At 31.6% G+C, this 16,932-nt stretch overlaps 2 protein-coding genes across 2 annotated transcripts; one reads left to right on the plus strand and one right to left on the minus strand.

The window, feature by feature from the left end:
* Window positions 1–4,062: 4,062 nt before the first annotated feature.
* On the plus strand, window positions 4,063–6,060 carry LOC126739387 (telomere length and silencing protein 1 homolog). Its single transcript, XM_050445045.1, has 5 exons — window positions 4,063–4,273; window positions 4,344–4,458; window positions 4,526–4,830; window positions 5,604–5,800; window positions 5,867–6,060. The coding sequence occupies exons 1-5, from the start codon at window positions 4,149–4,151 to the stop codon at window positions 5,998–6,000; spliced, it is 876 nt and encodes a 291-aa protein (XP_050301002.1). The 5' UTR covers window positions 4,063–4,148; the 3' UTR covers window positions 6,001–6,060.
* A 5,770-nt stretch (window positions 6,061–11,830) lies between these two features.
* On the minus strand, window positions 11,831–15,447 carry LOC126739316 (U1 small nuclear ribonucleoprotein A). The gene is made up of 4 exons (XM_050444944.1): window positions 15,299–15,447; window positions 14,993–15,229; window positions 12,175–12,419; window positions 11,831–12,114 (listed from the first exon to the last, which is right to left on the minus strand). The coding sequence occupies exons 2-4, from the start codon at window positions 15,227–15,229 to the stop codon at window positions 11,955–11,957; spliced, it is 642 nt and encodes a 213-aa protein (XP_050300901.1). The 5' UTR covers window positions 15,299–15,447; the 3' UTR covers window positions 11,831–11,954.
* Between the last annotated feature and the right edge of the window lie 1,485 nt (window positions 15,448–16,932).

Here is a 16,932-nt window from a genome sequence, read left to right on the forward strand (position 1 = left end):
GTTGTGATTTTTTAAAATCATTTTATAAAGTAGCATTTTTCGATTAGGCTATATTATACAGGAGTAAAACAAACTGTTGTTTTTTTCTCATAATTTCAAAAGACCCTGTAGGAAAATTAAGGTGGATAATTCTGTTTACATACTGTTCCTTGTAATCTTTGATGGATTCTAAACATTTCGATTTTTGATTCATTCCATTATCTCATTTCTGCTGCGAGCTGCAAATTTTTTATTAAAACGCTGATTTGAAGCTTCTTTTTAGATAATTAAAAATTTAGAAATTAATGCAAGTTTTCGGTTAAAAATTATCGACGTTGGCTAAGGACGCAATTAATGTGACATAAAGTTTGACAGTGTGACTATTATAATTTGTTGTAGATTAGTTAATAGAGGATGGCCGTAGCCAAAGTTATGTCGCCCGTACTCTGAGATTCCCGCGGTCTACAGTTCGAGATGCCTGGAATAGGTATTTACAAACAGGAATTTTTACTAGACGACAAGACTCTGGCAGAAGGAGAATGATCACTGCAGCTGATGATCACTTTGTCACCATTAGTTCTTTAAGAGATCGAAGATCTACTGCTGTGTGTCTAAAAAATGACTTGGGAATACTTCATGGAGTAAGTGTAAGTGAAAGAACGATACGTAGAAGATTAGCAGAAGCTGGACTTTATTCACGAAGGCCAGCAAGATGTCCACAATTACTTCCTCGGCATCGACAACACCGACTGAGGTTTGCAAGATCGCATTTTGAGTGGACTCTAGAACAGTGGGCAAACGTACTATTCACAGGTGAATCCAGGGTTTGTTTAAGGACGCCGGATGGTCGTAAGTGGGTATACAGACGTAGAAATGAAAGATATGCTGACTGCACCATTTCAGAACAAATCTCATATCGTGGCGGTTCAGTCATGATTTGGGCGGGTATTTCTACCGAAGCACGCACCAATCTTGTATTTATTGAAAATGGAGCTCTAACCGCCCACCGTTACATTGAGGAAATCCTTCAAGAAGTTGTCCTATTTGCTCCATTCATTGGGAACCAATTTGCATTAATGCATGATAATGCTAGACCTCACGTTGCACATGTAGTGAGCGAATATCTGGATGAAGTTGGACTCCCAAGCCATCTCAACCCAAATCTTTGGGATCAACTTAAAAGGGCCGTTCGTCGTCGTCCTGTACAACCACAAACCTTGCAAGACTTACGACTAGCGCTGATCGAAGAATATGAGGCTATTCCTCAAGAAAGAATAAGGAACCTTATTTATTCCGCGAAGACTGCAAGCTGTTATTGCTGCGAGAGGAGGAAATACACGTTATTAAAATTGTTTTTTTTTAATTAACTTTATGATATACCTAGTGTTTGTTTCTCCTAATAAAAATACGCTTCAAATCAGCGTTTTAATAAAAAATTTGCAGCTCGCAGCAGAAATGAGATAATGGAATGAATCAAAAATCGAAATGTTTAGAATACATCAAAGATTATAAGAAACAGTATGTAAACAGAATTATCTACCTTAATTTTCTTACAGGGTCTTTTGAAATTACGAGAAAAAACAACAGTTTGTTATATTCCTGTATAATATAGCCTAATCGAAAAATGCTACTTTACAAAATGATTTTAAAAAATCACAACAAATGTATCTAAAAACTGATGGCAAAATCGTGAGAATCTGATGAAAAATAAAAAATTAATAAAACATCAAACTTGGCCAATATTTCAGGGTGGCGGAATTTTGTGCCGGCGAGTGAATGTTTATATATTAAAAATAACATTATTAACAATCAACCAATTGTTTAATTTTATTTTTTATTTCTTTATAAGGAGCAATTTTTAGTTCATTTGGTAACATATTAAAAATCTTTGGCACTGTGTATAAAAGGCTTCTTTGACATTTTGTAAGTCTTGCATTTGGGACTACTGCCATGTTTACCTGCCGTGTTGAGAGCCCATGACTATTAAAGATTAGATTTATTTTTATTTTTGAGATAAACCTAACTATAGACTTAATATAAATCTAGTATAAGGTTAAGACTTCTGGATCTTTAAATAATTGGATTGAAGAGCACATCTTATTTTTATTATGAATGATCTTTAGTAAGTATTTTTGAGTAATAATCAATGGCTTTAATACATATTGACAAGAAGCCCCCTATGCCAAGATGCAATAGTGAAAGTGAAACAGTAGCAGAACATACCATTTTTAGAGTTTTTAACTTCATAAACTTGCGCAACTGACAGAACTTTTAAATTAATTTCCTTGAAATTAATTTACAAGTTAAATTAAATTCCAGAACTTGTAAATTGTAAATTAATAAAAGAACTTGTAAATCAATAATGATTTTGTTTGATATATACTGAACATGTGCCTGCCATTTTAAATTAGAGTCCAGTATCACTCCAAGGTACTTGTATTCATCAACAGAAATAATTTCAAGTTGGCATTGGCACTGAGCAATATCTTGGCATTCATACTGATGAACTTTTAACTTTGTGACTTGGGATGAATTAGTCTTGCCAACTGAAAAGTTCAGGGAAACTGACTTTCTAGCATTGAGTGTTGAACAATGCTGATCAAACCAGGCTTTTACATGTTTAAGTGCAGTTTCAGCTTTAATTTTTGCTTCAAGCCAAGTCTTGTCTCTTACAATCAATGCTGTGTCATCAGCAAAACATATACTAACTGTCCCTGCTTCTCTTTAATTATCCCAAATAACCCATTTACACAAATTGTAAATAGTACAGGGCCAAACACCGTCCCTTGTGGCACACCATATTCGGCCGGCTTGTATGTGCTCATTGAATTGTTGATTTTACCGCTTTGAGTTCTATTTCCTAGGTAAGACTGAAAAAGTTTCAGTACCATTCCGCGTACACTAATTTTCTTTAATTTGTCAAGAAGAATATGGTGTGTCACACTGTCAACGCTTTCAAACGCTGAACAAAACTTTAGTTTATATAATTTATTAAACAGGTAACCGCATCCTTAGTAGTAAAGTTCTGTTTAAACCCAAATTGTTGCTCTGATATTATTTTATTTACATTTAGATATTCATTCAGCCTAAGTTTAATGGACTTTTCTATTACTTTTGAGAGGTTGCTAGTTAGTACTATAGGTCGATAGTTATTTAAGGTTTCTTTGGTTCTTGACTTATGTATAGGAGTAATAATGTCATTTTTAAAAATTTGTGGAAAATAACCATATTTAAATATTAAATTTAATTAAAGCCATCGTAAAAGTGGCTCGATGATATAGATGTGATAATTTTTTTTATGATTTTTAACAGATATACCATCATTACCCGAAGCTGCCCTATTTTTTCGCCTTTATTTTATAGAGAACTTTTAATGTTAAAAAATTATAAATTTGGCCAACAACAATTTAAACTTAAGATTGTACAATATTTTGTCTTTCTCAATGAAAAACATAAACCCTATTAAGCCTTTGTTCGAAATGACCTCTACATTGACATTATTTGATCTATTAGATTAGAACATCGGGCACCTTAAATAGTTTTTTCATTTGTTGAAATTTATGGCACTCCTTGACATCTACAAGTTTGCTCAGATTACTTCTACGATCATTACTTCCTTTAACACCGTTTAGTGAAGTGTGACACCTAAATTACATAAAAACATATTAATTCGGATCAGTGCTTTTTATTATTAAAGATAAGGTTAGAACTATTTTGTTTGTTAGCTATAGGAATTTAATTTCTGTGTTTAATATTAAAGATTTAAGCTGCGTTGACTAAGGTAAATAAAATGTGACTTCCTGACTCTAGTTTTAACTAATAGTAAGTAATTTTGTTAGATGTAGTTATTATAATTATTGTTTAGATTAAGTGTAAGTTTTTAAATACCTTAATTCTACTTAAGTCATTTGTTTTTTGACACAAAACACAGGTTCACTAAGAGTCAAAATTTAAAACATTTTAAGCATTGGTAATGTTTTCTGAATCATCTATGGTCGATCAAGGCTTTAATTTACGTTACGTGAACACCTCCATTCATCTTGAATTATTGCTGACATATGTTTGGTTAGAATTCTGTTTGTCATTTAATGACAGACGTCAGGAATGTAAACACAATCATTTCAGGAAAATAAATAAATAATATTGTAAAAAATTGCAATTTGAAGGTAATGGATAAAAGCGAAGAAGACATGGGCCCAAAAGAACAAATTATATTTAAGCCTAAAAAACGGAAAAACCTGCGGCAAAAAATTAAAGTCGAAGAAAGCGATGAAGAAGACACCAGTGAAATCAGGTAATTTGTTGAATGTCTTTTATCAATTATGATAAGTACATAAATTACTTTATTAATAATATTATTCTAGTAACAAATTAGGAGATTTAAAAGAAGTACAGAACTTAAGAAAAAGGCCACATGGTGTTAGTGTTATTGGACTTGCATTAGGAACCAAAATTTCTGCAGTAGATGAAGTTGTAGCAGTAAGAATGATTTTTTTTATTATCACTAGTTAAATTGGTATACTCCTTACTATAAATTACATTTTAGAAAGATCCTTTCAAAGTACAAACTGGAGGTATGGTTAATATGCAAGCACTAAAGTCAGGGAAAGTGAAGCAGGTTGATGATGCTTATGACACAGGAATAGGCACCCAATTTTCTGTAGAAACAAATAAGAGAGATGAAGATGAGGAAATGATGAGGTACATTGAAGACGAATTATCTAAGAGAAAAGGTAAAGGAGAAAAGGAGGCAGAACAAGAACCTTCAGGAAAAAAGAATTCCTATTTGAGTCCAGAAGAGGCTGCTTTGCAAGCTGTGCCTGAACATCTAAGAGAGTCATCAGCAAAAAGGTAATTTGCAAAAATCCAAAAAGAATTAAACACATAATATTCAATGGGGTAAAACCATAGTATACCATAGATACTGAGTATGTTTGCCATGCCAAATACTTTCATATTACAAGTTTAAGTTCTGATAAATGAATTAAAATAAACTTATTAAATAGTTATAATATACCTACTCTTTAAATTTTAATATTTATTTAAATAGTAGGGAACTGTATTTTTAGTAAAGACTGTATAGACCTGAAAAGCTTTGGTAGAAAAACATTACAATTTTACCAAAAATGTTGGCTCCAACAACTAGGTATTGTGTCCAGTTCTTTAATGTTATTTCAGTCCATATAAGAAATCATGAAGATATCTTTTAGGAAAATTAAATTATATTTGGTAAATGGAGCCTTTTATTCTTTTGAAGAATCCTTGGAAAGCAATTTTAATTTTCTTTGACTGATGATTCTGAATAATGTGAATGTACTTTTAAGTGTTTTGAGTTACTAGATTATCATTGATACAGCTATATCTGGGTGTGCATTTTTATGTTTTATATTTTGGAGTCTGACTTTGTTGCACATATTTATCTGCTGATTCTGCAAGAAAGTTTGTTCTCTTTAGGTGTTCGATTTGTGATATTTTATATGAATTGTTTAGATTTTAATGTGAATTAATTTAATTGCTACTGTTTTATATTTATTTCTTGCCATTACACTTTCATTTTGACTTGTACAAACACATACTGTCTAATGTATTAATGAATATTTCATTTGATTTGATATATTTAACAGGTCTGAAGAAATGTTGTCAAATCAAATGCTTAGCGGCATCCCAGAGGTGGACTTAGGTATTGAAGCAAAAATTAGGAATATTGAAGCAACTGAAGAAGCAAAATTAAAGCTTTTTCGAGAAAATCAAAAGAAAAAGGATGGACCTTCACAGTTTGTTCCTACAAATATGGCTGTTAATTTTGTTCAGCATAATAGATGTAAGTAAAAAGAGCATTTTAGTTTTTCAAGAATAGTCTTGAAGAACTTTGTTTCATTAATTTCAGTTAATACAGATCAAGGTGAACTGGCAAAGAAAAAGCGAAAACAGGATGAAACACAAATAAATTCAAAGAAGAGGGATGAAAAGGCTACAGACGATTACCATTTTGAAACTTTTAAGAAGCAATTTAGAAGATAATATTTTAGATGTGCTAATTTTATTCTCAAAATATAAATATTGTGTTATTTTTTTTAATAATGAGTTTTAATTATTATGACTTAAATAAAAAAATTTACCTATGTATTTAAACGAATATATTGGAGGCATGCCCCTAAAACAGTAATGTGCCAACATTTAGAAAAAATTTTGAGCATAGAGAATCTCAGAGAAGTAGAAAACCCTAATTTTATGATATTGTGCAATAGGTACTAAAACTAATAACCTCTAAGCTTAACAAGTTTAAGTAGGTGTAGGTCATGGAATCTGAATGAGAAAAAGGTTGTTCATGAAAAAAATTTTGGTTTTGATTGCATACAAAGGGGCGTAAGTCATAATTTGAATTTGGTTTTTTCAAGAAAAATAGGTTGATGGATAAGTGGACAAGAAAGCAACTAGTCACCGGTGGGTATCAATATTTTCCAGTACCAAGCATGGTAACCTTAAGAGTATTGCTATCCTTATAGATTAAACATGTTTGGAATAGTATTCAATTAGATGTCAAGTCAGCATTTTTTAATAGAATTTTACCAAATCCTGTTTACATGAAAAACCAAATGAACCTTGCTTTATATAAAATGGCTTTGTCGTCAATAAATAAATAAATCTTAAAATGTTTTAAACAAATTCAATATGACAACTTGTAATCATGTTGGGGTCTAGACCAGATTTAAATTATGCAACTTTTCATTTGAGCCAATTTCAGAATAATTACAATGTTGAACAACTTTGGAACTATGTTTTTAAATATCTAAAAGGAATAGAAATTTTAGTCTTAAATTTTAAATATCATTACCTAGTACCACACTGTATGGTTATACAGATTCAGATTTTGCAAAAGTGAATAATCTGAATATTGCCTTTTCATTATGTGTTAAAGAAGTTTTTTTCTAGGAAATTTATTATTTAATTATTGTCTGAAATATTATTGGAAAATATATTTCCAATTGTGCTATATGAAGATAATCTTGTATTAAAATGAACGAATCTTGTATAGAAAATAAAGGTACCAAACACATTGATATAAAATATCATTTTATACGAGATTGTGTCAATCAGGGAAAAATCACTTTGAACCATGTTTAAACTGAAAATCACAACCGACATTTTGACAAAAGTTTAAATACTTAAGAAAACGTCTTAATGTTGTAGATACAATGAGTTTGTGATATGTTTTAAGTTAATATAAATGTTTGTGTCCTAAAAAGGTAACTACTGCATATTTTTAACCAATTTTAAATAAACGACGCTGTGCTAAAGTGATGTCTATTAATTAAACTATTAGACTAGGCTGTACGGAAGATTGCAAGCGTTTCATTAATCTTTGAGTTTTTATGTTATCATCTATCTACATGTTAGAAAATTTACAATATGGGAAAAAATTACAATATGTCTATGTTACTGTGATACTCCCATGATAACAAACTCTTGAGTCAAATTTGCTTTCATTAAATCAATTTAAGATACATTTGACAAATTTTTTAAAAGAATGCATTTTATAATTATAAAGAATTTCTTCAGGGACATTTTGAGCTAATATTTTATTTTTAACTTTCTATCCAAACGTCTTAATAACTTAATTTTTAAGAAATAAGTATGTTATATATTTTATGACCCGATCCAACCCTTTGGTAATTTTATATTTCGTATATTTTAAAATTTTTCTTTTTGTCATTTGTATTTTGGGTCTAGTACACACTATTGATAGAAGCACCTACCCACAGCTTTTTACTCTGAAGTTTATTCAAGTAGAATTGACTTTGTAACTGAAAAGTTGTAAAAGAAAATAAACATTATTATTTGAGAAGATAAAATAATTTGAACATATTTTAATCTAAGCTTGGGAAGATTTTATTTATTTATATACGGGATGTGCCCATTAACGAAATAAATTACAACACAAATTAATAATTTAAACATAACAATAAAAAAAACAATATTGCTTAAGTAATGAAAAAAAAATTGCCCAACTGGTAAACAACTTACTTATAAAAATAAATAAGAAATTAATAATTCTCCTGACTCTATAGACTATACAGCCAATAAATTAAAACACTTATCAATTATATCATGACAATTAAACTCGTTTCCCAACATGTAAAACCTATTAATAGGCGAATATTTACCATAATTCGTATGGTGTTGTTTAATTAAAAATAGTGGCATCTAAGATATCGTCCCTACAATGTCCAACTATCGAATGTGAAAAAAAGGATTTTTCAAATTCGATACATTGCTGTTATACTAGACGTAATACGTCTTGTGGCAAATTATTGAATCCGTAGGTCTTTTAGAACGCGTTTTAGAAGTAGCGTATATATATGTATTTCTATATTTTACAGAATCAAAGTATCGAATATTCACATTCGTTTTTTTGTACCGAGATTACATAAAGCTTGTTATAGTTGTAAATCTACACACTATCGAATGACATATTTGTTTGTTAGACACTACAAATATCAAAAAATCTTTAAAATCTTGAATATCATAGTATTGAATATGCCATATTCGATAGTTGAATTTGGGAAAAATCATGTAGGGTTTGCAATTAATACAAAGCATAATATCGAATGTGGCACATTCGACAGTTACGCTTTGGAGAAAATGCAAATTCCTTAAAATAACGGATGTCATTTTATACAATATTTCATATTCGATAGTTGGAGTTCGTAAGTATTAGCAGAGTATACGAACGTGGCTTCATTAATTTATCGAATGTGCCACATTTCTTATTTTGGAATTGTTTATATTTTCTGAGTTGGCGCTGAATCCGCAGCTAGTTTAGTTGGCACTGGTCCAGGGAACCACGAGTGGCTATACTCAGATTTTCTTTAGCACGTGTTGTTTGCCGCCTTTATTACAGAAAAAATGTCAAAACGCTAAGAGCTAAGAAAAAGCAAAAAAATTAAGTAAATGAAATGGAACCAGTTATTGACGATCATTTTACTTTCAATGATGGTGTATGGTTTCAATATAAAAGAATGAAAACAAACACATTTTAATGAAACGAAACTATAACGAGGACTTCTTGAAATTAGTGGCTACAAAAAAAAGAGGATATTATCAAACAACTCCTTCTACTCCTTATAATAATAGACTTCCCATAACCGATGTAAAAAAAAGAGATCTTTTGTCAATGTGCTCACAAAATTTGATCCCAAAACCCTACCACCAATACTACTACTCCCTACCAACATCAAGCGAAGTAAGGGACTGTCTACCAGAGCCAGATGCTAATGAAGATGAAGATGAGCCCGAAGAGATTTAAAAATTATTTCTAATTGTAATTTAATTTCATGTTTAAATTTCCGTGAGAATGATGATTCTTCTATCATTTAATTCCACTTAACCATATTTTTATTTTGTTCTTGGTTTTGTTTTCTAATGTGTTTAGTGCTTATAATAAATAATTTGTATGTCATTTTTTGTTACATTACTTGACTTTTATTTAAAACAAAAAAATTAAATTTTTATAACACAAACAATCAAATATGTCACATTCGATTCTTTGAAGTAAAATTTTTGACAAAGCCGTAAATTGGTACAAATTTTTAATAAGATGCAAAGTGACGAAAATAGATTTTTAGCCTATAATAAGAAAAAAAACTATAGGTGTTAGCACTATCACAAAAAGTATGAAAAACTGCATAGCAGTAATATAAAACAAAACAAGTTGGCATATGCGATAATTTTTAAATGACAATTAAATATATTTTTTAGCTCTCCTGAAAAGTAGGCATTTTCACATTCGACATTTGGACATTGTAGGGACGATATCTGGTATTACATCTAAAATTTACAAGTCATAATAATTCAGGACAATTAATACTACCATTGAGAAGAAAATCGACCGTTATAGATAAATTTGACAAATTTAGTTCTGAGAAACCTATTTTAAACCCTTTAAAAGCTATGAATGTGGTTTAAATAATAGGGGGACCATACTATAGCCAAAAGCCATAACATTTTCGGATTTAGTAAAGGAGCTAAGACATTTATCTCTATTGAGATGCAAGCCATTAGATTGAAATTTGTAAGTATAGTTTCGTATCATCAGAATTTTATAATTCCATGAATATCATTAATAAATTAAAAAGAAGAGGACCCACATTAGTGGACAATCTTGTGGGATCCCTGATGTTACCAAAATTGGATTTGAGAGTGAACCCTTTATATAAACAAATAATTTATACAGGGTGTTTCTTAACCTATACGCATAAACTTGGGAAATTATTGCTAATGATAAATAATGACTAATAGTGAAAAACAATTTAAGTAAAATATTTTTAGTTTCTGAGATAATTCTTTTTTTTTTTCACAAAAATGTAATAACTTTATGAGGTGGAATTTTGTTTTCAAATTAAGAAGTAAACAAGTCCGGATGATGTTTATTATGTTTAGTAGTACCTACTTTGCTATCAGTTGATACAGTAGTTGTGGTCGTATTTCGTTTCTTATTAAAATTATGCCGCATAATTTTTCAAATGAGGAACTAATGGATATGTTACTGGCATACGGGGAATCAAGACAAAACAGTGTGGATGCAGCTAATCTTTATGCACGAAGGTTTCCTCATAGGTATCATCCGTCGCGTGAAGCTTTTTTGCGTGTGGTTCAGCGGGGTAGAGAAACTGGAAATTTGCGGCCGAGGCCAGGGCAACATGGTGGAACCATTAGACTAGGCGCATTTTAAATCTGGAGAATTTGATTTTAGATATCATCGAAGAGCATCCTGACATAAGCACTAGAACAATTGCAACGCAATTTGGATTATCACCAGTCACAGTTTGGCGAATTTTAAGGCATGAATTACTGTATCCATTTCACGTCCAAAGGGTACAAGCTTTACTTCCAAGGGATCATGCGCCTCGAGTAAACTGTTGCGAGTGGTTGTTACATCAGCAGCAGTTAAACCCAAACTTTACCAGGAACATTTTAGCTACGAATGAAGCAATTTTCACACGCAATGGTATTCACAATTTTCGCAACACGCATTTTTGGGCAGTTGAAAATCCACATGCCATTCGGCGAACAAACTTTCAACAACGATTTTAAGTAAATGCGTGGGCTGGAATTATAAACGGAATACTTATTGGCCCTTTCATTTTGGATAATCGTCTAACTGGTGCTCTTTATTTACAATTCTTGCGACAAAATTTGCCGGTACTCCTTGAAAAAGTCCCTCTTCACATTAGGCAGAATTTGTGGTTTCTTCACGATGGTGCTCCACCACATTTTGCGCGACGGCATTTGGATCGAATGTGCCCCGAACGATGGATAGGCCGAGGTGGTCCAATTGGATGGCCTCCTCGATCACCCCACCTTAATCCGCTTGACTTATTTTTGGGGCCACCTAAAATCTCTGGTGTATGTAACCGAAGTTGACAATGAACAAGAATTAAGAAATCGGATATTTGCTGCCGCCGAGGAAATTCGACTACAACCTAGATTAGCTGCTGTCTGCAACTCTTGGATTAGGCGTGCTCAATTATGTATTGAAAGTCATGGAAATAACTTCGAACAGTTACTATAATAGTTTAATAAACATTTATTTTGGAGAATTTACGTTTTTTTTAAATTTCAATTAATAAGTCGTTTATCTCCGTAACTAAAACTATTTTACAAAATTTTTTTTTCACTATTAGTCATTATTTGCCGTCAGCAATAATTTCCCAAGTTTATGCGTATAGGTTAAGAAACACCCTGTGTAATCAATCCTCTTGCTTAGGTAACTTTTTAGCCAATATTTTATAAAATTAATATATTTTCTTCTGAAAGAAGTGAAAAGCTTGTAAGGAAAACATTGCCAAGGTATTGTTTGGAATACTATATTAAATCAAAATATAGTGTTATCTGAAAACATTTTGTACTTTAACTTAAAATGTAAATGAGTTTAATATGGATCCTAAACTTAGCAAAGTCTTTAAGTAAAAAAATTATTTCTTTGCAAAAGAGATCTTCATAGCATGCGTCGGCGTAATCTTGAAACCTTGAAGGGCATCTTTGGCAGACGCGGATTGCATTTCATTCTCAAATTCTACAAAAGCAATGTCATGTCTGTTGGGAACCAGACGGACCTCTTTGAATCCAGGAAATCTAAAAGATTATATTTTTTAATAAAACAATTCAACTAAATTGTAAAGCAGTTCAACTCACTGGTTAAACAACATGGACAACATCATTTCACTTGTTTCATCAGGTAGATTTGTAAGGAACAGAATTTGGTTAGGTGGTTGTTCCGCGTTGGCTCCAGGAATCCTGTTTGGATCTTTGCTCTTCTTCTTCTTTCTTGGCGCCTCATCATCAGGACCTTTCGGAGGTTTAATCCTCTTGGGACGTTCTTGGAATGTACCTTTCAGTTTCGCGATGACATCTGAGTCTGTTTTGGAATATTGGATTCTCTGTAATTGAGGAGTTTAAAAATGTGCCTGGTGCAATGCACAAAAAGGAGAATGTCAAATTATTAAATAAAAAAGGTGCATTTATTTTATAAAATTTACAAATTGGCATGGACAAAGTTCTTCAACTTATAAAACTTAAAAGATTTATAAAATAATATTATGAGTCTTTTGATGACTGATCACTATTAGTGATGTGAATTCTATGCTTGACTTTTTAAATAATAAATTATTTAGCCTTTATAATAAGCCCCCTCATATAAAGACAAGCTACAGCTAAATATATTTTCTGATAAGTGTTTGGGTATGTTAAAACAATAAAGACAAACTCAGTTAGCACTGATCTTATGTCACTTAAAATTGTACAAAAAAGGATTTGCTTCTACTTAAAGGGAACATTCTATTAATATTAATATACTTCTCATATTGCTTGGAAAATAGCAAAGATTAACCTCTTCCTAAAATCTCCAACCCCACAGAACCTTGCTATTTGAAACTTTTAAGAATTTTGACAAATATGTCTAAAATAATAGAAGAAACCATGTGTGAGCAAATATCTAAATATGCTTTTAAATTTATTATAATACCTAATATGCCGTCTGGCTATAGAACAATTCTGTAGATAAGAGAGAAGTATCAACCTCAATTCTGTGTGATTATACAAAAGTTTTTGACACTTTTTGCAGCATTATGGATTTGGATTAAAAACAACTCTTTTATTTCAGGATTAACTTGCAAATTATCATCAATTTGTACAAAGCAATTCCAAAATATCAGCAAATATTTCTAACATGCAAGGAGTTCCATAGGGATCAATCTTAGGACCAATGCTGTTCTGAATATATATAGAATAGAAACATTTTTGGTTATCAACCATATTATTCGGAAAAATACAAACTTAGCCTGCTATATTATCAGGTAGCAGGCTATGACTAATAAAACTCATTTGTTTATTCTCAATATTTCTCCCTATATTTTCCAGATTCCTACCTGACAATAAATTTGCATTTCTCCCTGTATATATATATACAGGGTGTCCCAGAAAAGAGTGTCAAGGAGTGGCGCAGAGGTACAGCATCCCTCAGGAATCCGAATCACCCCCTGTATATGATCCTTTTTTTAATGAAAAATGCCTTTAAATTTATTGGACTTTTTTCCCTCTTGTTTTTTAAAGCAATTTATTTTTATTTTTGAGTGCATGATTTTGATTGGTGGATTTAGTCTTTTTCATGTTAGTTTTAACTAAATATTTAAATAAAAAATCAGGCATTGTTTACCATGATTATAGAAAATTAGCTAAGAAGGTGAAAATACTGAAAAATCACAACAAAATCATAACTCCTAAACAAAACAAAAAAATACAGTGTGATTCAGATTCCCCCGAGGAGTGCTCTACCTCTGCGCCACCCCTTGACACACTTTTCTGGGACACCCTATACATATATATATATATATATATATATATATAAAAATATATTTAAATATATCAGAGAGGCTATATGATTTTTAAGCATTGTTCTTTACACCATTACAGATGATGTATAGTGATACACAAATATATTTATATATTTTCCTTTTCCACCAAGTAATTTCAAAATTTCTACAGATCTAATTAATGAGAATCTAGACACTTAAGTTTAAAGATTACAGGATCAAAACAAAACTAAAGTCAAGTAAATCATCTCTAATTTTTTTTGGGTTCCAAGAAGTCATAGGAATTTGTTAAAGGTAGGATGCCAATAGTCTTGAATGGAAATACTCTTTACTTCCCTTACTAGTTGTAAGAGAAATAAAAAACTTAAGTGTATGGTTCAATTCAGATTTGAGGTTTAGGATGATTCATGTGGATATTTCATTTGCTGTAAAAATCTCTTTTCTGTAAAACTGATATAAATGACTTAACACTGCAACATAAATGTTTTAATAGTGTGCAGCAAATGGCCCCAAATAGGAATTATATATCAGCATGAGAGACAATAAGGGAATGGTAAGCCATTAGCATTATTGAATTACTGGCTAGGATTCATACTTTTAATAAAATGTCAAGAAGAAACATGTAATAACTATTTAGCATTTCTACCTAAGAAAGTAGAAAACCATCAAAAATCTATTTCACAAATATTTATGCTGATTGGATTAAGTTTTTGAATCAAGTATGCTCCGAATTATTTAAATATCAAATTAATATTTTATTTAGCTTTTCATAGAAAATTTATAAATTTAGAGTTACCTACTACACTTTTCTTGGGGATGTGCAAAATATATTTTTAGTCACCTTATTTGCCACATGGTTAACATAAGATGCCCAAAGTAAAATTGGTTAAATACCACTCATAACTTTTTATTTATTTTTTTAAATAAATAATTTCACCCTCTAAAGAGAAACACTTCAATACTTTAGAAAGGTTAAAAGTTATGCTGCTGTGATGATGCCATCTTGTTTTGAAATGGTCAGCATCCTATGAACATGTTGTAAGCTTTTAGTAACACAACAGAAGAGAATTCATTGGACAAAGATAAGAAACCTATGCTAAAATATATAATAAAGCACTTAAAAATGTATAATAATTTCTCACCATTGGTTTATCATAAAAGGGAAAGCCCTGCATAGACCTCAAAGCGTTAGTCGAGCTTTGGATCTCCTTGAATATCACAAATGCTTGACCCCTCATTTTTAACGTTTTTAAAGCGACTATATCAATAATCTGACCAAATTGGGAAAATATAGCATACAGGGACTTCTTCAGGTCCTCTTTTTTGATTTTTTCATTTAGGTTATTGATGTAAATTGTGTTGTTTGGTCTGATATCCATCTGCAAAGAGAAAATTAGGTAAGCGTGGTAGCATGAAAAGGAGAATTTGTTTTGTGTAGCTATACTTACGATTTTTCCTCTTCGCTTTAGGTCTGGTTCAATAAAACTCAAAAATAAAACTTAGAGAATTTCCATAACAAAATGCGGTAAAAAGGAAGCGTCAGTAAAATAGACAAATTAGTCAGCAATAAAAATGCTGACATTTTATACATGCGTTGCATGTGTCAACGCATAGTTGAAGTTAAGGGTCCATTTACATTAAATAATTTTCCAAAGCGAGGATCACTACGACGCAATTTCTCAGTGTAAGCACAGCGTGTGTTGAAAAATTCCCAAACATCCTTAATAATTCAAGGTGTCTCAAATAAAAATTATAGATCTCTTTCAGATCTACATTAGGATAACTTTGCATATACAGAAGGCATCAAAACCGTAAAGTAGAGACCAAAGCTATTTTTTTTTAAATTAGAATGGTATATTTTTTATGCATTTTCCGATTCTATGCGAAATTTTAAGACAACTTCATGTAACATATAGTTTACTTCAACAGGTTAAAATATACAATGATTTGAAAAATTATTATGTAAAACACGCACATATTAACCTATAAAAAAAAGAAATGGTACAAACAAAGTATTTAAACAATAAACAGATTTAATTAAATGTTAAAAATGGCCCTCTTAAACGGTTTTACAATTGTAGTAAAAAGCATTTGCTACATTTTCTAACATATCAGGAGTTATCAAATTACCTTCTTCTTCTTGCTGGCCATTCAATTCCATCGCTCTACTAATCCAACAATTTGGAAAAGTCGTATTTAAGACTCTTCTTTTCTTATAAATTAACTCCAAAATGAGGAGGGGCCATCTCGTTGAAACCATATCTAATCAAAATAATTAATTATCATACTAATACTAATTTTGACTATCTATGAAGGCCTACGTCAGTGAGCTGCCTTGAAGAACGGATGTCATTCGTAGTCAAATATTCATTTCCGTTCAAGATACCAGCGATCCGATGAAGGACGCAATTGATGTCAATGCCACAGACCCTCTGGTACCTCTGTACAACAACGATGATTTAGTTTAGTTTTATGACCGTTAGAAACGAAAGAGTCTGTCACCGAAACCTTAAACCCCGTTCCAGCATGTGGCCTAAAAAAATTCGGGAAGCTATCAATGATGTTCTTTAGAGAATACAAAAGCTGCCGTCTGTGCATCCCTGACCTGTGAAGTACAGCAAGACCTGTTTACTGCTCAAGCTGAGTATACTCTTGCACATTGTGCGGTTAAGGATTTATAAATGTTTAGACGAAGAGCGAACAAAGATTTTCCGCGAAAAATTCAAGAGCTACATTGGGTCTAACCTCACAGTTGGACAAGCACACAAGATAACCGATGAAGAAGACTCAAAGAAAAAATTTCCACCTGGTTAACAAAGAGGCGTCGCATTTTTTTTCCTGTTTTAGGGTTTTGTCCATTATGCTCGTATACACCTCAGCCTAACGGCTCATTAGCCGGTACAGGTCTTTTGCTGCTGTGGTACCTAGTGCTTGTGGGTCCAGTGTGCCTCTCCCAAATATTTGCTGCCTTTTGCGACACAAGGGCTCACAATTGCAAACTACATGTCGGACTATTTCTGGGTCCTTTTCGGACAATCGGCAATTAAGGTCTCCATTATACACTCTAATTCTCTTGAGGTGT

This window comes from Anthonomus grandis, chromosome 8, assembly GCF_022605725.1.
Source record: "Anthonomus grandis grandis chromosome 8, icAntGran1.3, whole genome shotgun sequence".
Taxonomy (NCBI): Eukaryota; Metazoa; Arthropoda; class Insecta; order Coleoptera; family Curculionidae; genus Anthonomus; species Anthonomus grandis.